The sequence below is a fragment of the Protomyctophum bolini genome, assembly GCF_963924005.1.
Source record: "Protomyctophum bolini genome assembly, chromosome: 1".
NCBI lineage: Eukaryota > Metazoa > Chordata > Actinopteri > Myctophiformes > Myctophidae > Protomyctophum > Protomyctophum bolini.
Window position 1 is genome coordinate 43,219,616 of NC_137862.1, and position 27,496 is coordinate 43,247,111.

The 27,496-nt window shown below is 42.9% G+C and overlaps 1 protein-coding gene across 1 annotated transcript in view; it reads right to left on the reverse strand.

The window, feature by feature from the left end:
• Positions 1-5,775, reverse strand: part of aldh1a3 (aldehyde dehydrogenase 1 family, member A3) — a 20,422-nt gene extending 14,647 nt beyond the window's left edge. The window contains exons 1-4 of the mRNA XM_080760908.1: positions 5,459-5,775; positions 4,324-4,428; positions 3,514-3,654; positions 2,330-2,459 (exon numbers count right to left, since the gene is read on the reverse strand). Of these exons, the coding sequence (XP_080617034.1) occupies positions 2,330-2,459; positions 3,514-3,654; positions 4,324-4,428; positions 5,459-5,578 (496 nt within the window). The 5' untranslated portion in view covers positions 5,579-5,775. The remainder of the gene's footprint in view (positions 1-2,329; positions 2,460-3,513; positions 3,655-4,323; positions 4,429-5,458) is intronic.
• Positions 5,776-27,496: the final 21,721 nt, after the last annotated feature.

The following is a 27,496-nucleotide window of genomic DNA, read 5'->3' on the forward strand; positions in this document are numbered from 1 at the left end:
CACACACACACACACACACACACACACACACACACACACACACACACACACACCCTCAGATTGAGTTATAAGCCCGAGTATCCTGTATCCTCCTCGACGCGACTCTTCAATCACCTCATGCGATGTGAACACAAGACAAGGAAAAGGAAAAAGAATGTCACTATAGCGCAGCAGACGTATAAAAGCTTTAGGGGATTAAGCGTCTGCCTTGTGGCTCTCCTCCTGTCCTGACAGATAGTGGCACGGGCCTGGGAGCCGCTCAACGGGCACTGATGCGGAGTGTCTGATGGTGGCCGATAATCCCCACAGACGGTCCCACCTCACTGATTACCATCTCAGCCTCTTCCTCTTCCTTTGTCCTCGGCTCGCCTTTCGTCTCTCGTTGCCGCTCTATTGGAATCTAATCGAGAGGAAAAGAAGGGGATGCGTGTTTTGTCTGTCCCTCGTCCTGCTAGTGGCGACGCGGGACGGGACCGAATGACGGGGGTGGGGGGTGGACGGTGCGTTGTGTTAACCCATTGAGACCTGAGGACGTGTCTGTGTCACCTCATAGCTTTAAACCACTTTAAACCATTATTTAAACTTTAAACCATTATTTAAACTTTAAACCATTATTTAAACTTCATCTGGTGAAAAAAAGCGGATCTACAAGCTCGTCGGCGAGTGGAGAAAAAGAAGTGCAAACCTTTGAATATATATTCTTTCAGAGCGAACATTTTTACTGTATACTGTATACTGTACATAAGATTCTGGGGCGTCCTTGACGTGAAAAGGTTTGAGAATGACTGACATAGAAACGAAACGTCTCTTCAGAAGAACTGTCAGGTTTAGGAAGACATTTTGTAAAACGTGGACTCGGGTCTTAATGCGTTAAGAGGCTGGAAGAGATGCCACCCACTGACGGCTCTAATTAACCTGCTTCCTTGCAGCGGCGCTACTGAATGAGTGGGCTAATAAAAGTGACAGGGGGGGCAGGGGGGGACAGGGGGACGGGGGGGGGACGGGACAGGGAGGACATGCGGGAGGACGGGGGGAGACGTCCATTAGGAATGGTCGTGCATGTCACACGGTACTATAGGGAGGGGAACACAGGCCTTTCTTTGTGAACACACGATAAAGCGTGAGCAACAGTGACTCCGGTGCAGTGTTGATTTAGTTGACTAATACTATGGCGAAAAATGTTCATCGACTATCTTTTTTCACTGACGAAAACTAAATGGAAACTAAACTAAAACTAAGCTATGATGACTAAAACTAAGACTAAATATATTGACAATTTCGTCAACAAATAAAAACTAGACTAGACTAACTGGGCGGCTGTGGCTCAGGAGTTAGAGCAGGTCGTCCAATGATCCCTGGGTCGGCGGTTTGAATCCCGGCTCCTCCTGTCCACATGTCGAAGTGTCCTTGGGCAAGACACTGAACCCTACATTGCATCCAATGAGTGGGTTGGTATAAGCTTGCCACCATTGATGTGGGAAGTGAGGACGCTGGCGTCGACTGTTCGCTGCTTCACCTCCCAATGTATGAATGAATGAACCATTGTAAAGCGCTTTGAGAACTTGGAAAAGTGCTATAAAAATGCAATTAATTATTAGACTAGTGGAGAAGAGATTCAGTATCAGTTATTTTACACTTGGTTGCATGCTGAAAATAGCCGATGTACAAGGTCACAAGCTGTGAGCTTGTAGATTGGCTATTTTCAGCAAGTTTAAAATCAGCAATACGACGCCAAAATACATTCTAGCCGACTAAATCAACTGTAGATTTAGTCTACTAAAATTGCATGACACTTAGTCGACTAAAACTAGACTAACACCAAAACATTCCAGGTGACTGAAATTAAATATGATTATCAGTAGTTTAATATTAACACCCACTCACCCACAGGGAGACTCTTATCAGTAGTTTAGTAACACCCACTCACCCACAGGGAGACTCTTATCAGTAGTTCAATAGTAACATCCACTCACCCACAGGGAGACTCTTATCAGTAGTTTAGTAACACCCACTCACCCACAGGGAGACTCTTATCAGTGGTTTAATAGTAACACCCACTCACCCACAGGGAGACTCTTATCAGTAGTTTAGTAACATCCACTCACCCACAGGGAGACTCTTATCAGTAGTTTAGTAACATTCACTCACCCACAGGGAGACTCTTATCAGTAGTTTAATAGTAACACCCACTCACCCACAGGGAGACTCTTATCAGTAGTTTAGTAACATCCACTCACCCACAGGGAGACTCTTATCAGTAGTTTAATAGTAACACCCACTCACCCACAGGGAGACTCTTATCAGTAGTTTAATAGTAACACCCACTCACCCACAGGGAGACTCTTGCCATGGATCTTGTCGGCCCAGCCAGCGTAGTAGCGCAGCGTCTTGATGCTGCCGTCCAGGTCGATGAAGAACGACTGTAAGAAGGGTTTTCCTGTGTCCATGGTCTCCAGAGTCTAGAGAGGTAGAAAGATAGAAAGATTTAAGGGTTTTCCTGTGTTCATGCAGTCTAGAGAGGTAGAACATAGGCCTATACTGTATGTCACCAATCAAAATCGTCACTTCATTAGAACTAGACCTGTGCCCGTCGGCCTACTTTGGAGCGATGCATGTTGGAAATGTACTGCCCAATATAGTGACAGCCGGTCAGCAAGTGGATTCATGAATGTATACAGTAGATAATATTTTAGGCCAATTTTAGGCCAAATTTCCCACTTTAAACAAAAGAAACCTGTCGGCTGCCGGACTACTGTATTTATATCATCCACAATCTCACGTCGTCAATGTTTGTTTACTATAACTGCTGCCCTAAACAAATATAAAATCCATAGCCTTGGCCACCATATGACGTCACGGAATCTTCAAACGCCATGCATTAGAGGAGCGAGCGCCCCAAACTTGAATATTTAAAAACAATGTTACACTTATAATACACTTAAAATATTACTATTTTCAGCATTCAACCAAGTGTAAAATGACTGGATCTCTTATCCATTAGTCCCTTTGTAACATTTTAGTCTTGTTTTTATTTGCTGACGAAATTGTCGATATATATTCTGTCTCAGTTTTAGTCATCATGGCTTCGTTTTCATTTTAGTTTTCGTCAGTGAAAAAAGGTAGTCGACATAGTATTAGTCGACAAAATCAACATCGTTGTACAGTTTATGACCGATGTAATGAACAGCTCTTGACAATGCACTTTCACTACAGAGGTTGTATTTATTTGGCTTCGGCTCACACCGACATAGATTCTGTCTGGTATTATCGTCACATAGTATGTCTCTTCACTTAATTGCGGCGCGTGAGCCTCTCAATACAGTCCCCAGTCTCTAACACAACACACACACACACACACACACACACACACACACACACACACACACACACACACACACACACACACACACACACACACACACACACACACACACACACACACACACACACACACACACGTTCCGTCAGTACATGCATTCACATGACAGCCGTCATACTATACTGTATACATACCGCCAGCATGGTGCGGTCCCTCTCCACCAGGTCGGCCAATCTGGTCAGCATTCTGCCGCGGCTGGACGCGTCCATCCTGCGCCAGGGAGAGCCTCGCTGAGCGGCCGCCCGCGCTGCCGACACCGCCTTGTCGATGTCCGCCTGGTGGGGGTGGGTGGGGGGGTGTAGACGTAGTACATTTACTTTATTGGTATTTTATTTGGTTGATCCAAATATTGTACTTTTACTTAAATATATTCATTCAGTTGTTACTAGTTTTTGATTATTATTACAAAACATACATTAACCACTTTGACTTCAGCCCTATATATATACACATTTCGGCCATTTGAAAATAGTCGATCTACAAGCTCACAATGTGTCACTTGTATCAAACATTTGAAAACATCAAACTGAATATTCTGTAAAATGACAATTTTACTTTTTGTACTTTAAGTACGTGCCAACACTTTTGTACTTTTATTCAAGTACATTTTGAATGCCGGATTTCACTTGTAACAGGAGTGAATTTATACAGTTTTGATACTTTTACTTAAATTGTGAGTCATTTTTCCATCACTGATAACTAATTTAAATGGCAATCGGTAATTTTCTACAAGCGACGCATCTATAAACATTGCAGCCGTACATAATATTAGTTCATTGTTTAGGGAAACTTTTCATGCTGTTTCACAAAATCACAGAATTCGGGCCTGACAAAAAAATATTAAATCTGATTTCAGTCGTGGAGATTTTATTTGGCTTTATTCCATGCATTCTAAACAGGTAAATAAATCAACCTCTGTATGGCCGTATCATTTGTAACCTTACTTTGTCCGCCTCCTGAACATCACAGATTTTGGCACCGGTCGCTGGATTAAACGTCGGAAAGGTCTTTCCTTTGATGGAGGTGTGCCACTCGTTGTTGATGAATATCTGCAGGAGAGCCAGGGAGTCATGTGTTTTATACTGACAATATAATATTACAAAAAATATATATATATAATTATCTATATCTATATATATATATATATATATATATATATATATATATATATACTTTTTTAAGGCAGGACAGAAAAAAGTTTGAGAGCTTTTACCACAAAAAGTACAAGTAAACGTTTTCAGATCATTTAAAAGCTTGTTTGACAAACAGCGCAGTCGTTGGGTTTCTCTTATCTTATTTACAGGCTGTAAATAAGTATGATTAATTATATTGTTCTAATAGATTAAGATCATTTATAATAGTTGTAATTGTAGGTAGTTGATTAATTGAGTATGAGGGACCCCAATGGAAACAAGCTATAGTGCTTTCTTGGGTTATAATTCCTCTTATTAGCAGACCTTGTATTGAACTGTACTTTACTGTGATTTGTTTCCCTGCAAACTGTTAATAAAGTATTCAATCAATCAATCAATCAATCAATCAATCAATCAATCAATCATTACATCATTTTCCCAAGTGAAGACATGCCTAAGAATGACTTTTGACAGTATTTAAGCTACATAAATGTGAGACATGATGTATAGCCTATACCAAACAGTTGCACTGTAATTATAAAACAAATGCTTAGCAATTTTTTTCCACAATTATAATAATTTAATCCAAATTCTAATAGTTTACCTTGGTGTTATGAATAAGGTCCGGAGGAAACCTCATAACAAATTTTTTAAGGTTTTTGATTTTATTCCATAAATCAGTGCTATTGAACAGCCTTTATGTCTGTGTGTTGTTTCGAAAATATTGAAAAAACGCATTGGATAAAAACTATTAACTCCATTGGACCCTCAAACTGTCTGCTAAAGCAGCTAACTCCACCACCTCTCCCCCTCTCATGCAAGTAATTGACAATATCTAAAGTCACAGCACCAACTTTGAAATATAATAATTGAATAAGGTTTACTTATGAATATAATACTGTAATAAGGCTACCTTGGTGTTATGAATATAATGTAATAAGGTTACCTTGGTGTTGAGGATCTCCTGGATTCTGACAGGTTGGGGTAACACCGGCGGACCGAGGCTCACGCCCGTCCCTGCTGCTCCGCTCAGCCCGTTCTCCATAGCTCCGTTTATTTGGGCCATTAGAAATTACAGTCCAGCAGTGTGTGTGTACGTGTGGGTGAGTGTGTGTGCATGCAGGCATGCATGTGTGCGTGTGTATGTGTGCGTGTGTGTGTGTGTGTGTGTGCGTGTGTGTGTGTGTGTGTGCGCGCGTATGTGCACGTGCGTATGTGTGCGTGCGTGCCTGTGCGTGCGTGCGTGTGTGTGAGCGTGTGTTAGCGATCGGTCTACTGAACAATGTTAGCTCAGCCAGTGGGTTTTATAAGAATGTGGAGGAGTGGGTTCCTCCTCCCTCAGATCAGTTGAGGATAGCAGCCCAGCTCAACTCCGCCCCATCATCACACAGCACACTACGCCTGGAGGATTACATATATGCAAATATGTCGCAAATCACTTAAAGCCATAAAAGGTTACACACAATGTCCAATTGTCGATACAGTCTGTTGTGTGTGTGTGTGTGTGTGTGTGTGTGTGTGTGCGTGCGTGTGTTTTACCATATCCTAAATGTAGCCACTATTGTCGGCTTTCCTTTCCTGTGCCTTTTTCTGCATCCATCCATCTTCAACCGCTTATCCGTAGTCGGGTCGCGGGGGGAACAGCTCCACCAGAAAGCTCCAGACTTCCCTCTCATGCAGAGGAACATTAGTGACTTCATTCTGGGGGATCCTGAGCCTTCTGGCTCAGCTCTCTTTTCGTCACATAAAATGCGGTACAGCGATTGCAATACCGCCCCTGCCGCTCTGATTCTCCGGCTGATCTCCTTCTCCGTCCTCCCCTCACTCGTGAACCCCGTGAAGACCCCGAGATACTTGAACTCCTTCACCTGGGGCAATGGCTCATTTCCTACCCGGACTGCACAGTCCACCGGTTTCCTGCTGAGAACCATGGTCCAAGATTTGGAGACGTTGATCCTCATCCCAGTCGCCGTACACTCGGCTGCGGACCGGTCCAGTGAGAGCTGAAGGTCTTGGACCAATGGTGCCACCGGGACCACATCTGCAAAAAGCAGTGATGCAACCCGTAGCTTATCGAGCCTCTCCGCCACGACTTCGCCTCGAGATCCTGTCCATGAAAATCAATACAGTATTCATTCAATCAATCAATCAATCAATCAATCAATCAATCAATCAATCAATCAATCAATCAATCAATAAATCAATAAATCAATCAAAACAGTCAATGCAACCACATACTATATGACAGGTTCTGTTCTGTAGGCCTACTATAGACAACCAGTACACCCTGAGGGCGAGGAGCGACCTCTGCCTAAAGGGCGAGGTCACGTGCACGCATCCGCCTGGGTGACAGCAGACTGCTGGGCGAGCGCTGGCGCTTTGCCATGGGGGGTCAGATCAACATATGGAATTCTTTCTGTACTGGCGATATATGGAGCGTACAGGGTTTGATAAGGTCAGATCAACATATGGAAGGTCAGAACAGGTCAGCTCCGCTCCATGGAGATCTAAAGGTGGCACTGGGGGCAGTGTCTTGAGTGTACAGGGTTTGATGAGGGCCCAGGTAGGGCCGGGCCTTAGTGTACAGGGTTTGATGAGGGCCCAGGTAGGGCCAGGCCTTAGTGTACAGGGTTTGATGAGGGCCCAGGTAGGGCCGGGCCTTAGTGTACAGGGTTTGATGAGGGCCCAGGTAGGGCCGGGCCTTCATTTTCGGGCCTGTTGAGAACTCTAGTTGTCGCCGGCTGCCACGCCCGGCTGCACTAATAACTTTGGGGCCCGTCTAGAGTTTAAATGGTGATCTTCATATATGGAGACGGCCATATATGGAGCGTGTCACAAGGCGTGACGGACTGACGGCCATATATGGTGGCGTGACGGACTGAACGACGGACGGACTGACAGGTTTTTACAGGTTTTCATATAGTAATCTTGGAACTATACGGTCGCAATTAACATCCCAACAGGGTGTGTGTGTTTATGTTTAGCCTATATGTGTCTATGTGTGTCTGTGCTTATGCTGGGGGGGGCGCGAGCGTGTGTGTGTGTGTGTGTGTGTGTGTGTGTGAAGTCAAAAGTAGGCTGTAGGCTAAAACATTTCACACCTGAGTTATTGGCTGTGTCCTTGGGTCCGGACAGTCGGAACACTGAAAGTAATGAGAGAGAATTCGGCCACAATATTTACATCCAAACATGGAAGCTTTGATCTGCGCGCGGAGGGCAGATGGGGAGCGACGTGCGGGCCGCTCGTCAACCGTGGAAAGGTGTGATGAGTTGTGATTCCTCGCGAACTTTGCGTTTTTTTTCTTTCTTTTTTGCACCTGGGCCTGCTGAGGCCAGGCACGTGCACACATAGACATCGAAGGGGGCTTCAGCCCCCTGCCCTTTTACCCGTCTGTAAAAACAACCGCCCTCTCCAGACCACGAACGCAGCATTTACTACATGGTGAAAGAAAAGCTAAATGCTCTCCCTCTGCTTTCCATGCCATATACCGGAAGCCGGAAGGCAGCATTCAGAAGAATTGCTTTTTTCCCCCCAAAGTCCCCTGAACTTTGAACGCAGCATTTTGCGTTGAACTAATTTGTTTCGAAATCCATGTCGTTGCACTGCCTTCTCCAGTAGATACAGAGTGCAGGGTTGCGCCCGAAAATAGCAGATCTACAAGCTCTCAACGGGTCACAGCGCGACGCGTTGAAAGCTTGTAGATCTGTTATTGTTCTCCAAAAGTGCCCTCTTACGGGATTTCAGCCCCTGCCTCTCTAACACTCTCTGCACCTGGGCCTGCTGAGGCTGAATGAAGCTGAACACATGCAAACAAGCTCTTTTGTCCTGCAGGAACAAAGCTCCCTCCGTCCGTCCAGACTCCATGCTATACTCAACACACACAGTCCGCCTATTGTTTCCCCTTCGCTGCGTCTTGTCACTCTTCATGTCAAAGTTTAATTAGGACAACGAGGGCTCGTTTCGCACTTCAGCAACTTTAACACTTCCTAATGAGACAGAGAGAGAGAGAGAGAGAGAGAGAGAGAGAGAGAGAGAGAGAGAGAGAGAGTTGACACAGAGAGCGAGAGAAATGCAAGAGATCGAGAGGTGTGTGTGTGTGTGTGTGTGTGTGTGTGTGTGTGTGTGTGTGTGTGTGTGTGTGTGTGTGTGTGTGTGTGTGTGTGTGTGTGTGTGTGTGTGTGTGTGTGTGTGTGTGTGTGTGTGTGGGCGGGCGAGCGAGACACAGAGAGAGAGAGAGAAAGGGGGGAGAGAGAGAGAGAGATGCAAAACACAGGCTCACAGACAGACCCATGCAAATACATTGGAAGTGCTTTGGAAGAATAGGTGGTGTGTGTGCAGATTTCCCAAAACAAATCGGAGGAGATTATCAAAAAGCAAAGTGTGGAAATCAAAGCTGTGTTGTTCGTTCCACTTATAGAGGGTATGCGCGTGACATCATCATCAAACCCGGAAGTTATGCGGGAACGCCTACTGAGTGGCAAAACATTCATTTCTGGCCTTGACCCATACATCCAAAGTTCCAAACAGAAAAGTCCTATCTGATTGACAGCCCCATACATCCAAACAGAAAAGTCCTATCTGATTGACAGCCCCATACATCCAAACAGAAAAGTCTTATCTGATTGACAGCCCCATACATCCAAACAGAAAAGTCCTATCTGATTGACAGCCCCATACATCCAAACAGAAAAGTCCTATCTGATTGACAGCCCCATACATCCAAACAGACAAGTCCTATCTGATTGACAGCCCCATACATCCAAACAGAAAAGTCCTATCTGATTGACAGCCCCATACATCCAAACAGACAAGTCCTATCTGATTGACAGCCCCATACATCCAAACAGAAAAGTCCTATCTGATTGCATTAGAGGATGTTAACTGTAGCTAACCCAAGCCAGAGAATGGTGAAGCGTACTGATGTTTCCAGAAGGTTTCAATTTTCATTGTTGAAACACCTTTTTTGGACAGACACCGTAAGAACTATAGGAAAATAAACAAGAAAAAATGAGCTCTTACAACATACAAACATAAATTATAAATAATCACAATGTTTACATGACACCTTCTCTCTTAATATAAACATCTCCAAAGTAATTGCACAGAAAATAAAACACAAACACAATACCTTGTTCCCGTTCTAGCTGGGTGCTAAGATATGAAACTGTTGCTGCTGCTTCCTCAAACATTTCCTTGATCTGATCCTGAGCAGCCAGGTGAGTGCAATACCTAATCAATGCAACCCCCAGTGGAAAATTACCAGGCTCTAGGCCACACACTGAACTCAAACCATAAAACCCTTTCAAAATAAAAGTATGACACACAGTGCCTTGGGTCATTTACATTAACGGTGCCGGAGATTAGCTGTTCACAGACAGACACACAGACGGACGGACAGATGGACAAAACATACTCTCTCCCCATGCTTTCGGCCAGGTGGAGAAAATGACTGTTAAGCATTGCTTGCTACAGTAATATACCCTGACTGTAGGCTACAGGTCAGTGGAAAAGAACAACAGCAGGTTGGGCTGAGCTGGGTATGCGCATGCATAAAGTGCAAATCGAGTGGCAGAGTGAGTTTAACGACACTTAATCCGGTCGATGCCACATTTTGCACACACACTCTGTGGATGCCAACGATGAAATTTCCAGAGCGGCCTGTTATAGCGCAACCATGAGGAGGCCGACTTTTGAAAAACACATTTTTGGATATTACCCCTCCAGATTCTGTCCAAAAATCCTGCAAATCGTTACACATGATATAGTCATCGTCTATAGTCATGTGTTCAAGATGGATCTGTCCGATATTTCATATTCCATCCAAATTGGCTAACATTGGCTTTCAAAGTTTTCAGGATTGGCCCTTTTGAAACAAAAAGCCTCAAATCATGAACGCAGTGTGCAATTTGCGTGAAATCTTTCACAGACTTTCGTACTAGGCTGAAGAATATATCCCACCCTTTTCACATTGGCCTGTTATAGCGCCAACAAAACAGGTGGATTTTTGCAATTGCATCCAATTGCCATCAATGGTGTAAGAACTAATGGCACCCTTTTCACATTGGCCTATTATAGCGCCATCAGGAGGCCACAACTTGACCTGGCCTGGTGGAGACCTTTTTCCTTTGTGTTAATTTAGTCCACAAAAAATGTTCGTCGACATTCTTTCACTGACGAAAACTAAATGAAGACTATGATGAGACTGAGAAACTGGGACCAAATATAGGCTACAGACACATTCGTCAACAAATTAAAAACTAGACAAAAATGTCAGGGAGGGACTAAGTGGAGAAGAGATCCAGTAGAATAAAGTTTGATTAATTGATTGATTGATTGATTGATTGATTGATTGATTGATTGATTGATTGATTGATTGATTGATTTATGACAAAATAGATTTAGTGGACTAAACTATTATGATATTTAAACTCAAAACCAACACTGTTAGATATTTTATGATCTGGTTCCCAAACAGTGGGTCTGGACCCATTTGTGGGTCGCGGAGGCATTTTTTTTGGTCCCATGAAATATAAATAGGGTTGTCCCGATCGGATCGGATGATCGGAGTTATAGCTTGGAGTTATTATGAATTATAATGGATCATTTAAGATTGATATAGAAATAATTGCACAAGCAGGCCTCACGTGCCATCTACTCCCTCCTTAGTAAATGTAGATCATTTGATTTAAAAAGAGATACAGAGTCGAATAATGTACGACGGTCACGGTCTGCTTAACCTGTTTAACACAGGTGTTTATGTGTTACCTTGGGTTGCACAGGCGAGGAAAATATTGGACGACTGTGGTATGTCTTACATTTGGTTGGCCCAGAAATGTAACAACATTGACTGGTTGAAGCGAACTGTCGAACAAAAGTTTGAAAGATCAGTTTTTGCAGTGGCAAAGTGAACTCAATATATGACATGTGACATCTATGTTGAATACAAACAAGAGTTCAAACTAGAAAAAGACCTTCTATGTGAAAACCGTAAGTATAGACAAGCTTTTGTCTATACTTACAAGGATTTGTAACCTATGTAGTGAAGCCAGAATTGGAGATGAGTACCATGTTTTGTTGGAATGTAAGAATACTAGCATTATGAATTTCAGGCAAAAATACCTGCCAATTTATTTTATTACCCACCCATCTAAATTTTAAGTTTAAATGAATTGCATTACTAAAATCTGAAAAACAAAAAGTAATCTATAAATTGGGTGCTTTTCTGAATTGTGTATTGTATTGTACTTATTATTGTATACTTTTTATGAATTTGTGCTCCATACCGCATGTGATCATGGTCGTGAGTTAAATAAAATGATGATGATGATGGAAATCGGGGCCGATCACGTCATTTTCAAATGATCGGAATCGGATCAGGAGCCAAAAAACGTTATATCCATATCATTATATTAGACTGGATATTGTACTATTGTTATATGGCATAAACATGTTCTAGCAAATATAGATATCGGATCGGGAAAAAAATCGGTAGCGGCAGATGTTCAAAATCAAATTATCGGAATCGGATCTGGAGCAAAAGATTCAATTCTATTTTTTTCCAGTAATTTCATAAAGAAATCAAAGAAAAATCTAAGAAATTCCATGAATTAGAAAACATAGACGTCATCACAAATGTGATGAGGTCATCACATTTGGACACAATTGGGCAAAATAAAAACATTTGCTGGGAAAGAATATATATTCAAAGATTTGCGCCACAATTTCACGATTTTGAAACAAAAATAGCAGATCTACAAGCTTGTAGTGCAGTGCTATGAGCTTGTAGATCTTAGTGGGCTAATGCAAGCTTAGCAGGGGCTAAGCTTGTAAGTCTTAGTGGGCTAATGCAGGTCAAGTCCACCTATGGGTCTTAGTGGGCTAATGCAGGTCAAGTCCCCCTATGGGTCTTAGTGGGCTAATGCAGGTCAAGTCCCCTAGGTCTTAGTGGGCTAATGCAGGTCAAGTCCCCTAGGTCTTAGTGGGCTAATGAAGGTCAAGTCCCCTAGGTCTTAGTGGGCTAATGCAGGTCAAGTCCCCCTATGGGTCTTAGTGGTCTAATGCAGGTCAAGTCCCCTAGGTCTTAGTGGGCTAATGAAGGTCAAGTCCCCTAGGTCTTAGTGGTCTAATGCAGGTCAAGTCCCCTAGGTCTTAGTGGGCTAATGAAGGTCAAGTCCTCGGCCATTAGCAGGCTTCAGAGCCAGTTAAAATCACTAGCCTAATTGCAGCATAATTTCCTTTGTTGGGGGAAAACCCGTTTTTGGTCAAACGGCAGATTAAAGAGAAACCGCGACATGGAGACACTGAATAATGTCGATTCATGGTCGCAATTATTACGATACAATTATTGACCGATGTGTCAATTTGAAGTTATGATTCCCTGCTATCACATGACATAAAATAATTTAATTTAAAAAAATCTAAAAACGTAGCCTCGGTCAGAAAAGGTTACAAATGTACGTATTGGCATGAAAATGTACTTAAAGTATACCAAAAGTAACAGTACTCATTAGGCAGAATGTCCCGTTTCAAGTTTTCAAATGTATAAAACCCGTTTGAAAATAGCAGATCTACGACATCACAATGCGTCGCATATGGCCTATGTTTGTAATAATAATAGTCATACTTTACATCCATCCATCTTCATCCTAAGCAGATTGTGGTTGGGATCCGAACCAGTGGTTCGGGCATCATAATCTACAAAGTAACTAAAAACTAAAGTGTTCAAATATTATGTATAGGAGTAAAAGTACAATATTTGGATCCAAGATGTAGTGGAGTATACATACAATGCTCAAGTAAAGAAGAAATACCTCAAAATACACTAACATTAAGTACATTAAGTCAATGTACTTAGTTACTTTCCACCACAGTTTATAGGTTGTTGTACCGTAAAGATACGGTTGGACATTGAAATACAAAATAAATAAAATACAGTAAAATGAATTGTCCATTTGTGCAAATGTGTGTAGGAAAGAATATTAGAAAGTCTGTTTACGAGATGAAGTGAGGGAGAGACAGAGGAGAAACAGCGCAGGGCAACCCGCACGCACGCACGCACGCACGCACACACGCACGCGCACACACACACACACACACACACACACACACACACACACACACACACACACACACACACACACACACACACACACACACACACACACACACACACACACACACACACACACACACACACACACACACACACACACACACGTCAACCTTTTAAACACCGTCGCTATCCATTGGTCAACCTTCGTGAGCCACATATTATATTGTCATGAAGTTTCACACGTAGGCTAATGCAATGTACAGTAATGCAATTTAATGTACAGTAATGTAATTAAATGTACAGTACGCTCTCACAGTGGGAAGAAAGGAGAGACGGGGGGAGAGAGAGAGAGAGAGAGAGATAGAGGACCAGTGAGATAACTCTGTCCAGGTGTTCAGGGCCAAACAAAGACCCTTTTCAGGCCCTGATGAGAACTACCCCCCCCCCCCCCGGCCAACTCAGAGCGCTCCCCCGGCCCACTGTAAAACGCTTGTTGCAAAACATTACAGGGAAGACAAAAAAACAGAGCAGCACTTTATTGGGCAGATGGTTATATTCTGTTACATTATGGCTGGGTGGCGAGCCCCTCCAATTAAACCAGTCTCCTCATTGGTTAAAGCCCCTCCAATTAAACCAGTCTCCTCATTGGTTAAAGCCCCTCCAATTAAACCAGTCTCCTCATTGGTTATAGCCCCTCCAATTAAACCAGTCTCCTCATTGGTTAGAGCCCCTCCAATTAAACCAGTCTCCTCATTGGTTAGAGCCCCTCCAATTAAACCAGTCTCCTCATTGGTTAGAGCCCCTCCAATTAAACCAGTCTCCTCATTGGCTAGAGTCGCTCCAATTAAACCAGTCTCCTCATTGGTTAGAGCCCCTCCAATTAAACCAGTCTCCTCATTGGTTAGACTAGAGCCCTCCAATTAAACCAGTCTCCTCATTTGTCACAGACAAACCCATTATAGCTGGAACAGCCGACGAGAGTTCTGACCACTACGATGACCAAAGAGACTTGATGAACTTACGCATGAACAGGGTTAGGGTTAGGAAATTTCCACCGACTACAGTGTGTGTGTGTGTGTGTGTGTGTGTGTGTGTGTGTGTGTGTGTGTGTGTGTGTGTGTGTGTGTGTGTGTGTGTGCGCGCGTGCGTGCGTGTGTGTGTGTGTGCGTGAGTGCGTGTGTGTGTGTGTGTGTGTGTGTGTGTGTGTGTGTGTGTGTGTATTTCAGTTTTGACAGCCAACTTTGATCTATTTTAGATTTAGTCATAGCCTTTTGAATAAAAGAATGCCTGATTTCGCACTTGGTTGCATGGCTGAAAATAGATTCACAAGCTCACAATGTGTCACCCTGAGCGCAACCAAACCTTTTAGTTCTACTGGATCTCTTCTCCACTAGTCTCTCCTAACATGAAGTTCTACTGGATGTCTCGATCTCTTCTCCACTAGTCCCTCCCTATAACATTTAGTTCTACTGGATCTCTTCTCCACTAGTCCCTCCCTGACATTTAGTTCTACTGGATCTCTTCTCCACTAGTCCCTCCCTGACATTTAGTTCTACTGGATCTCTTCTCCACTAGTCCCTCCCTGACATTTAGTTCTACTGGATCTCTTCTCCACTAGTCCCTCTCTGACATTTAGTTCTACTGGATCTCTTCTCCACTAGTCCCTCTCTGACATTTAGTTGTACTGAATCTCTTCTCCACTATAGTCCCACTAAACCTTAAAAAAATCACCCCATTCAACTGTTATCACCCGATAATCAAGAAAAGGTTCGTAATCAGCACCTTAGAAATACCCCCAGTATGTGATAATCAACATACTGGGAAATCCGGAAGAGAAACTATGGGAGCGTTTGCTTTTTTTGTCAATGATGTCAATGACGGAGGCGCGCCACCAGACCCGACTCAGCGCCGTCCGAGTTACGTCCCGATAGGCAGAGAATAGTATATATTAGTAGCCCCTAGTTTCCATGCGCCGACAATAGAGTTGGAAATGACACGTTCATCAGGGGAGTCCTTGACCAGGCTATGTGCAGTCCGGGGGAATACAGCCAAACACCACAATGTCTAGTATGCCAGTATGGCCATATTGGCCATATTCCAACGTCCTGATGACGGTTGATTTCGTATATTTAATACAGTGATAACGGGTGAATCGTGCATGGTTTCGTCGAGATTCTGCTTGATGAATGAATGAATGAATGCATGAATGAATGAATGAATGGCTGCATGGGAGTTCTGTTGGTGTGTTCACCAGGTCATCGTATCGGTCTGCCTGTCCTCACATCAGTCTGTCATCTATCCCTGGTTCTCCTTCCCCGTCCTGGCGGAGGTAAAGCTCCCAGGCTTTGATGTCAGGAAGGAAGGGAACTCTCTTTACCCCCGACGCCGTTTCTCACCAATTCACATCACTCTGACCCGCTTTATCTGGACGCTTAAGGGAGTGAGGGAGAGCTTTGTGATGAAGATCTGAGCAATTTGCAGTTCGTTGAGAAACGACGTGGAACAAAAGCAGCTCAGATATAGAATCTGTCGTCGCTCGCTCCCCCCCTCCCCCCCGCTCCTAGTGGGACGTAGATTACCTTTCCTACCTGATGACACCCCCCCCCCGCGCGCGCTCGCATCGGGGGAGAGGAACTAAGTATCCCTACTGTACTTAAGTACAATGTTGATGTATCTGTACTTCAGTATTTCCAATTTCCAACACTTTTACTTCTAAGCTACTGCATCTCAGGGGAAAATATTGTACTTTTACTGCACTATATAATTATTTGAAAACTTTAGTTCCTGGTTACTTTGTCGATTTTGTTTACAATTAAAATACATCACTTCAAAAAAATCACTTCAGCCCTACATTTCAACTATTTGAAAATAGCCGATCTACAAGCACACTTGTAGAGGTGTAACAATGCAGTAACTATCGAAAAATCTATTTTAATTTCGACTCAATATGGTCCATGTATCGTATCGTCAACCATGTATCGAGATACGTATCGTATGGCTGTTAAAATGTATCGTTACACCCCTACAAACAGCCAAGAGGCCTTCGATCACTGCAGCTCCACGGAGGACGTGTTTCACTGAAACACTTCCTTCCTGCGCCAAAACAAACACCACAGAGGACGTGTTTCACTGAAACACTTCCCTCCTGCGCCACAACAAACACCATGGAGTGGCAATAACCAGCTGACTAATTAGTCAGCCTTTATTTCATATGCGGAGAGGCTGAGAACCACATGACCTTGTAGCCCTGAGAAACGCACACGCACACGCACACACACACACACACACACACACACACACACACACACACACACACACACACACACACACAGAGGAGTTGAGACTAAAGAGAACATGCCGTCACACGATCCAGCACTTCGTGCTATTTTGCCGGTTTTGAATTAATTGGCATAAACAGGCGTATCACCTTTCCCTCGTCCGATGTGCTCTGTATATCTGTGGGCTGTACTAAGCGTGGCCCGCTCTGCCTCCCAGGCCACTGTGGTGAAAAAGTGAGCCGAGGTTCGAGGCCACTGCGGTGGAGCTGTTTGGGGCTGAAAGCGAGCAGAGCAGAGCAGAGATAGGGTGTCACGGTGTGGGCATACCCACATCCTCGACTCCACACAGAAGAATGTACCTGCATTGTGTCGGGATGCAAGGCTCCTTGTCAAGAGCTCTACCCCTAATGTGGAGGATTGAATGACCAAACAATGTTTACATATCCCTTTTGGCCTGGAGAGAGAGAGAGAGAGAGAGAGAGAGAGAGAGAGAGAGAGAGAGAGAGAGAGAGAGAGAGAGAGAGAGAGACAGACATGCAGAGAGAGAGAGAGAGAGAGAGAGAGACACAGACATGCAGAGAGAGAGAGAGAGAGAGAGAGAGAGGGAGGGACAGAGAGAGAGGTTGTTTAGTCACAATTTACAAACAACCATGGCTGCCTTTTGTCGAAACGACGGATCACTTTGGTGTGTGTTGTCTGTTATTAAGAGGATGCACTTTAAAATGATTATACTCCCAACTTCCAAGAAAGACCCTGATGGACTGAAAGACCTTGATGGACTGAAAGGAGACAGAATTATTGTTCTTAAAAAGGGAAAATTAAATAAATCATAGAGACAGTGAGATTATGTGTTACGATCCTTAGTGTCTAGGGGCAAAGACCCGTAAGCAGAAGCTTGTGCAAAGACATAATTTATTAACAAAAGTGAGGAATTAAAGGTTACATGAATTGTGTAGTTTTTCTTGGGGAAAGAACTTATTTTTCTTATCAGATCAGCCAAAGCAGGGAAGCCATTGACAATGAATGTCAACGCCATTGACTCACTGAGCAGATCAACATGCTCAAAGACAAAGACAAAAAAGAAGAAAAAAAAGGAAAAAGCTCGAAGTAAAACGGAGCCCGGTTCTTCCTTTCTTTTCTCCAATGACTTAATCATCTGTTTACGGTTAATTATCGTGACTTAATCATCTGTTTATGGTTAATTATCATGCGTCGCGAGGGTTTGACCTTTCCGTCATACACGGGCAATGTTGTTGAACATCAGCGGCAGAGAGAGAGAGAGAGAGAGCTATATCTGCTCCCCCTTGTTAATGAGAGCTTGTGTGAGTGGCCCTGCTTTCCCTGTGTGTGTGTGTGTGTGTGTGTGTGTGTGTGTGTGTGTGTGTGCTGTCACTGTGTGCACCTGTGTCTCGCTAACTGAGCCGAAACCGCTGCGCTGCCTGTCAGGGTATAACCCGCACTGCATGCAGCCATGCATGCATGCGTGTGTGTGTGTGTGTGTGTGTCTGTGTGTGGTGTGTCTGTGTGTGTGTGTGTCCTGACATTTTTTATTTGTATTTAATTTCAAATGATTTTATTTTACTTGTGTTTACTTACTTTTTTTTTACTTTTACTTAATTGTGTTTAATACATTGGCATGTGGCCCCCGGGGCCGCCAGTTGCCCATGTATGCCCTATAGGGCAGTGCTTCCCAAACTTGTCAAGGACCCCCAAAATGACCCACATTAGCCCGCGGACCCCCATTTGAAAATATACGCCAAGGACCCCCATAACAGAAGGTTTGTACGGCTCTAGCAGTGATTCTCAACCATTTTCATTTCAAGGGCCCCCCGTTTGACATGCATATTAGTCTACAACAGACCCCCAGTTAATGGCATTTATATCTCTAGGACCCCAATGTATATTGTAAAATTACTGTAAATTTAACTCTGAGAGTGTACAAATGTATACATTTGTACACTCTCTGAGTTCAGGGGTGGACTGGCCGTCCCAGGCATATGCCGGGTGGGCCGACCCTCTGGTGGGCCGGTCTGGGCCAAATGTTAAATTAGTTGTGTGTTGGTTGTGTATCACTTACGTTGTACTGTAAAAGTGGTGGTTAATTGTTAAGGGCTTGTATTTCAAGTATTTGTATGGGCCTTGACCTGAAAAGTCAGTATAGAGTATGGTGGTGTACGCTGGTTGTGGTGGGCCAGTCTGGGTCAAATTCAGCGAGAATGTCCGGGCCGAATTTTTGTCTCAGTCCAGCCCTGTCTGAGTTACATAGCCTACCCATAAGGGGTCCATTTGGTTCCTAACTATCATTTGGCTGTGGACTCAGACAGTTTTAATCACCATATCTTACGTTTTAATTTAGCCTTCGCCAGTGAATTTAAAAAAGTTAAGTCGACGAAATCAACAGCGGTATACTGACTCAGGCGTTATCGGACCAAGCGGAACGCGACCGGGGGAGGGGGGGGGGGGGTAGTGGGGGGCTTTGGGGGGAATGATAGGGTGGCGGCAGTATGAAGGAATCTGCCCTGCCTCACTGGGCCGTGCATCTGGCAATGCGTGCACACACACACACACACACACACACACACACACACACACACACACACACACACACACACACACACACACACACACACACACACACACACACACACACACACACACACACACACACACAGTGCATCTGGCAACAAGGTGACGTGCTTTCACCACAAAATTAAGTCTTGATAAAACGGCGCGGCGAGCGAGCTAACAGCTGCTTATATGGTAACAGAGCGACGGGACGGACGGGCAGCCCTTTAAGAAAGGGACTCTTTGTTTCCTGCTCCATTCTTCGCCGAGCGGCGGCGCGTCCCCCCCGCGTCCCCCCCCCCCCCCTCGATACCGTCCCCCGGGGTCGTGTCTCCTGGATGGAGCAAGAAGATAAAGGGTCCCTTGAGAAGGGCCCGATATGGACCAGGGCCAATCACAGCTCCTCCCGGAATGCCTTCTCATTTCCTGGAAGACCGGTGTGTAGGGCTGCGAATCTTTAGGTGTCCCACGATTCGATTCGATTCCGATTCTTGGGGTGACGATTCGATTCAAAAACGATCTTTTCGATTTTTCCGATTCTCGATTCAAAAAAGATTTTTTTCGATTCTAAAGCAGTTTATTTTATTTTATTAAAAACAATTAAATAGAATTTTAGCATGATCTACTCCAGTCTTCTGGCATGAAAGCAGAGTGCAATTAGTAAAAAGCTTGTATAATTGTAAAGGTTTTATCAACTGAATGATTTAAACACACAAAGGTTAAATCCAAGAGTAAGAACATGTCTCATGTATTTAGCTTGCACAAATTTGAACCAGTACAAAAGTTACAAAATCTCTTCTCACTCAATACCAGAACAATACATTAGTATTAAAACAGGTGTAAAATAAATACAATTGGCAGGCTTAGCTTAGCTGGTAGTAAATGCACTATGCAGAAACCCAGGCCATAATGCATTGCATGCACAGGTACATTTGTAAAAAAAAAAAAAAAAAAAAAAAAAAAAAAATGAATCGGACGGCATTAGAATCGCGATTCTAACTCGAATCGATTTTTTTTGACAGGCCTAGGTGTGTCCCACTGAGCATGGGCTACTGGGCTATTAAGATGCCCAAAATATTACTAAAATATTACATTCATGTCATAATGTCTGTACTGAACATGTCATTAATAACATGTCATATGTCATAATGTCTGTATTGAACATGTCATTAATAACATGTCATATGTCATAATGTCTGTATTGAACATGTCATTAATAACATGTCATATGTCACGTCATGTCTGTATTGAACATGTCATTAATAACATGTCATATGTCACGTCATGTCTGTATTGAACATGCCATTAATAACATGTCATAATGTCTGTATTGAACAGGCCATTAATAACATGTCATATGTCATGTCATAATGTCTGTATTGAAAATGTCATTCAATAAAACCAAACCGGAGGTGAGAAAATTATTCTACAAAGGAAAGCTAAAATAAAAGGTGTTATTCCCTATAACCATAAGAGCAACACGATGCATAATGATTACATCAATTATTTAATAATGATTTAATTACAATTTAATAAAGCTAAAATAAAAGGTGTTATTCTCACAACCGACTGTAAGAGCAACACCATGAAAGAGTCGCATTGATTCTCCTCTCAGGTAGGGTGACCCCTTTGTGTGGGAGAGTCCCTCATTTACAAGACTTCTCAGGCGTCCCACAAATTGAAACCCTGTCTGTCCCACATTGTGACTGGCAGTCAGCAGTGTTCAAATTGAGACGCTGTCCCACATTGTGACTGGCAGGCAGCAGTGTTCAAATTGAGACCCTGTCCCACATTGTGACTGGCAGGCAGCAGTGTTCAAATTGAGACCCTGTCCCCACATTGTGACTGGCAGGCAGCAGTGTTCAAATTGAGACCCTGTCCCACATTGTGACTGGCAGGCAGCAGTGTTCAAATTGAGATGCTGTCCCACATTGTGACTGGCAGGCAGCAGTGTTCAAAGTTAGTCCTCTAATAGTTGTTGTAAAGTCTCTCATTGTCTCTTTTCCTGCAAGTTGTGTTTTTAAGCCTGTTAAAATAATATCCCCTAATATCCCCTATAGGCTATACACTACCAGTCGGCCATATACCATCTATGACCAAAATTAGCATTTTAAAACAAGATGTGAGACTCCAGAGGGGCTTAATAACAAAATGATATAGGCAACATTAGGCCTAAGGTCGAATATGACATCAAGGCATTTAATAGCGTGACGTAGGATAGTGTTAAAGAGCGCCACAAACCTAAGTAATACGACGGCCTATACCCTGGAAAGGGTGTCAGGCATAAGTAAGTAAGTAATATGTTGCTAACCCCGTCCCCCCCGGTCCCACACAAGCGACACTTCTGTCCCTCAAATGAACAGTTTGAATGTTCTGGTCACCCTACTCTCAGAGGCTGGGCTCTCATCCAGACACACATCATCACACACATATTGGATTTCTCCTAAAGCTTGTAATCACACTATACATTATATAGATCAAATAAAAGGAACAAATCGAGTGAATACCAAACAAATACTGCGATGGAATTAATTCAGGGAATCAAAAATGGATTAGAAGACAAAGTACTTTTAAAATCTGGGGGGAAAAAAAGAAAAGAAAAGAAAATGGCATTACTATGATGCCTAAAAGGTGTCTTAAAAAGACAAAGAAGTGGCCTCACTTATAGTCAAAGTGCTGTAAGGTTTATTATAGGACGCAGAGAATAAAATGAATGACTCTGATGCCAATAGGAAAACATACTAATATTATAGTTATACCCACATGATTTCTCTCTCTCTCCCAAAAAAAGTATTCCAGTGGAATGTTTTACGGTAATGGTTATCATTAGCTGTCATATACTACGTGTCCTGACAAACCTACCCTGACTCGCACTGGAGAGATAAATAATAAATATGCCATAAAACCTTCCCAACTACACCACCAACATATCATGTCAGTGCGGTCGGTGGTAAAACTATAAAGCCATTGTGGAGAGACGGTGTTTTGCATAACTCTTGTATGTTCATGCCTTATCTATCTGCCTCCACCCCTTCCACCCCTCCACCTCCACACACCTCCCCCATACATGGAGAGCTACTGGTGGGACTGATGAAGGGAAGTTGGATCGGGTATAGGCAAATGAGATTGGAAGAAACTTGGCACCTATACAATTTACAATGTAGGCATTTAGCAGACGCTCTTAATCCAGAGCGATTTACAGTAAACAAGAACATAATATCACATACATAGAAATAGTCATCAAGGATCATAAAATAATAATATGCCAAATTATTAATCTAAATTAGATCAATATAGCTGCATAGCCTATATACACACACACAGTGTTAATTTCGCAGATTAAAACTATGACGAAAACTACTTTTCTTCACTGACGAAAACTACTTGTACGTAGTAGGCCTACTATTCATACTATATTTAAATGTGACTGAAACTAAATAAAAAAGTGTTGATTTTGTCAACTAAAACTATATGACAAAACTGTTCATCGAAAACTAAGCTATGATGACTAAAACTGAGATTAAATATATTGATAATTTCATCAACAAATAAAAACTAGACTATAGTGGACAAGAGTCATTTTACACTTGGTTGCACTAAAATCTTACGCTATTTAGTCGACAAAAACTAGACTCACACTAAAGCATTCCAGGTGTCTAAAACGAAATGAAAACTATTCAACTAATCACTATGATTAAAATCAAAATTTGCTGTCAAAACCAACACACACACACACACACACACACACACACACACACACACACACACACACACACACACACACACACACAAATATATATATATAATATATACACACACACACACACACACACGCACACACACACACACACACACACACAGGACAGGACACTTCATGGTTCCCCTGCAGAGCTCATGACAGACAGAGCTGCCATTGTTCGTGGCTGAACTCTGAAGGCTTGCCGAGGCCTCAGAGACAGAGACGGATGGTATTATTGTCTTATCGCGTAACGCTACCGGCGATCTGTTCAGCGATAGCTGCCCGTGTTTGGTAACGTTACACACAGATATATCACAGTCGCTATTAGGTCACCTCCACAGCGGCGTGGGTATCTGACTGACTGTGTGTGTGTGTGTGTGTGTGTGTGTGTGTGTGTGCCCCGCTGGCGAGAACAAATGCAAGCGAAAGCAGAAACCAACTCTTTTAAGACGACATTCCAGGGAAAAGAAGAGATTAGGAAAGAAATGCCTGTCTGAGTGAAAATGATATTCTCTCAAGAGTTGACAGAATGCCAAATTTTTTGGGGATGCACGGCAACGGCACCCATGTGCGCACGTGCGCACACACGCACAGACGACCAAAATGTATTTTTTGTCGGGCCGTGATGTCGTCGAAATGCCTGATTTATATCGGCTGTGTGACAAAAAAGCAGATCTACAAGCTCACAGCGACACCAGATATTCGTCAGTGAAAAAAGGTAGTCGTAGGCCTACACTCGTACTAGTCGACAAAATCAGCCACACATGCGCACACACACACACACACACACACACACACACACACACACACACACACACACACACACACACACACGCAGTAGTAGTAGGCTTATGTAATGCTTTTTTTTTTTAAGTCATAAGGTCTAAATCACATACTCAAGGACTCTTATGTTGAGGTAGGCTATAAAATAAATCACCATTTCGTTTTGCTAGCAGCCTCATGGTGAGCACCAAATATTTTGAATGCTAAATACTAGCCGTTTGTATTCAGAGAGTTGGTGTTCACATCTTGCACATTTCATTAGATAGGCCTATTTCATTTTCAATTACAAATGGTACACAGCCATCATTGAATTGATCAAGATCATTGCTCAACACATACTTACTTTACTTCCCATTTTTGGTCTGATCCTTCTATAGAGTGTAAATAAAAAAATACAAAAAAAAAATACAAAAAAATAAAATAGGCCTACAATAAATAGAGGCTCCGACACGCAAACCTGTGAATAATCTATTCAGGTCTGATCCTTCTAAAAGAGTAAAGCATGACATCCAGGGCTCCTTATAGGGAGGGGAAGGTAATTGGAGCGTACCATTTGACAGCGGAGTTATAAAGGTAATTGGAACGTACCATTTGACAGGGGAATTTACATTGTGACAGAAAGGTAGCCTTATACTAGCCTCATATTTATACAAAGTGTGGTGTTGTTGCTAAAAGCATTGGAGAATACTGAATACTTGATATACATTTTGAATTGTTTTCTTTGTTTGTGTCAATTGAAGGTTTCATAAGGGTTTGTCCCAACTAAGTAAAAGCCAGGAGTAGGAATATTACAATTACTTTTTTTTTTCTTAATAGCCACTATTTTATTTTATTTTTGAAACAGTACATTTGAATTTCCTTGCAAGATAAAATGCATTATTTAAATCTTTGGTTGCCTTTTTCAGCCCTCATCCAACTAACTCTTTTTACATGTATTGTTTTCATATTTGAAACTCAGACAGTAGTCTATACATAATTACAGGGTAACAGGTCGCCCATTTTCTATCTCGCCCCACTGGCTGTAAATAACAAACATATTTCATGTTGGTGATTATATAAAATGATGCAATTATACAAAACATATGGGCTACATGGAAGAAATGTGTTAAATAAAACTAAGTGGATTGTTTACACATGCAGCACTGAAAGAAAGCAGTCACTGTCTCTATGTCTCATGTTATTCTTTGTTGCTTTTACAGAGTACAGAGATCGACGACTATAATAGAATAAATCTGTATACAAGATAATTTCAGATTTCAGCAAGGAGAGGGAGGGAAATACTTCATTAATTGTTAACTAAATTAACACATTTTTCGGGGGGGGGGGGGGGGCGAGTTGTTTGGTATATCCAATCACAGCATTATACATGTTAGGCCCCTGGATGGATTTCCACCACTAATACAAATGTAATTAAAAACAGGCTTTCTAAATGTTGATAGCATTTTATGTAGACATAGCACTCTATAGTGTATACTCGTAGTTTAATTGTACAGATATTCTACTGTCAGAGAGATGTTAGACATTCTCATCAATAATCATAAGCAAGCTATAAGAACCTATGTATTGTAGTGGTAAACACAGTTCCAAAAGAGTTAATGTCTCATCACGGCAAAGTGAAATGAAACAAACAAATAAAAATGCAGAAAAGTTAACTTTAGTTTTTATTCACACGTTTTGTACACCTGGAAAAAAATCTGCATACGGTATTATAAACATTCAGTAGTTGTTGTAGTTGTGGAAGACTGGTGGCCATTTTGATAGAGCCACATAAGACACATGTATGACCGTTCCCTGACAGAGTGGGCGAGCGGGCACGCACGCACGCATACACACACACACACACACACACACACACACACACACACACACCTTAGTTTAGAATAGATCAATCTCTCACTCTGCTCACATTATTAGAAAGTCTGGAATACAAAAACTTTACAAAACTATGCCAGGGCCGTCATCATATCTATCTAAACGCAGGTTCCAAACAGACAGCACCGCCGTGAAATGTAACAACTGTGTGGTGACATGAAATCCTGTCTCACTGTGTTGCTCCCAAGATAAAGACATGAAATCCTGTCTCACTGTGTTGCTCCCAAGCTAAAGACATGAAATCCTGTCTCACTGTGTTGCTCCCAAGCTAAAGACATGAAATCCTGTCTCACTGTGTTGCTCCCAAGCTAAAGACACGAAATCCTGTCTCACTGTGTTGCTCCCAAGCTAAAGACATGAAATCCTGTCTCACTGCATCGCTTCCAAGCTAAAGACATGTAATTGGGGATGCACAATTCGGTGGCATAATCGGAATTGGTCATATCGGCCATAAAAATGCCATATCGGTATCGTAACGGTCTCAAAAGAATACAGATTTAATCGGTTTTCACCAGCAAAAGCATAACAAAAACTTCCGACATTTAATTTGTGTACTCCTATCATTCAGTTGTGAAAGCAGACACTTGGAAAATAGTGTTGCAATACGTTATTGATTGATTGAATACTTTATTAACAGGCTTTAGGCCTTCTAGGCTTGTTTCCATTATGGTTCTCTATCTGAATCGGTCAGAATCAGTATCGGCAGATATATGTATCCGCAGATATGATCCGATCTCCGATTAAATCGGAGAACGGATATCGCTTATTATTTCATAATCGAGCAGTGTGCACCCCTACATGTAATCCTGTCTCACTGCATTGCTCCCAAAGCTAAAGGCATGCAATCCTGTCTCGCTGCGTTGCCCCAAAGCAGAGATCGCTGTGTTGTCCGAGAGCCAACGAGGACAAGAGGCAGTACAGTGGGTTTTAGAGCTGAGGAGGACAAGAGGCAGTACAGTGGGTTTTAGAGCTGAGGAGGACAAGAGGCAGTACAGTGGGTTTTAGAGCCAACGAGGACAAGAGGCAGTACAGTGGGTTTTAGAGCTGAGGAGGACAAGAGGCAGTACAGTGGGTTTTAGAGCTGAGGAGGACAAGAGGCAGTACAGTGGGTTTTAGAGCTGAGGAGGACAAGAGGCAGTACAGTGGGTTTTAGAGCTGAGGAGGACAAGAGGCAGTACAGTGGGTTTTAGAGCCGAGGAGGACAAGAGGCAGTACAGTGGGTTTTAGAGCTGAGGAGGACAAGAGGCAGTACAGTGGGTTTTAGAGCTGAGGAGGACAAGAGGCAGTACAGTGGGTTTTAGAGCCAACGAGGACAAGAGGCAGTACAGTGGGTTTTAGAGCTGAGGAGGACAAGAGGCAGTACAGTGGGTTTTAGAGCTGAGGAGGACAAGAGGCAGTACAGTGGGTTTTAGAGCAGAGGAGGACAAGAGGCAGTACAGTGGGTTTTAGAGCAGAGGACAAGAGGCAGTACAGTGGGTTTTAGAGCAGAGGACAAGAGGCAGTACAGTGGGTTTTAGAGCAGAGGACAAGAGGCAGTACAGTGGGTTTTAGAGCAGAGGAGGACAAGAGGCAGTACAGTGGGTTTTAGAGCAGAGGACAAGAGGCAGTACAGTGGGTTTTAGAGCAGAGGACAAGAGGCAGTACAGTGGGTTTTAGAGCAGAGGACAAGAGGCAGTACAGTGGGTTTTAGAGCA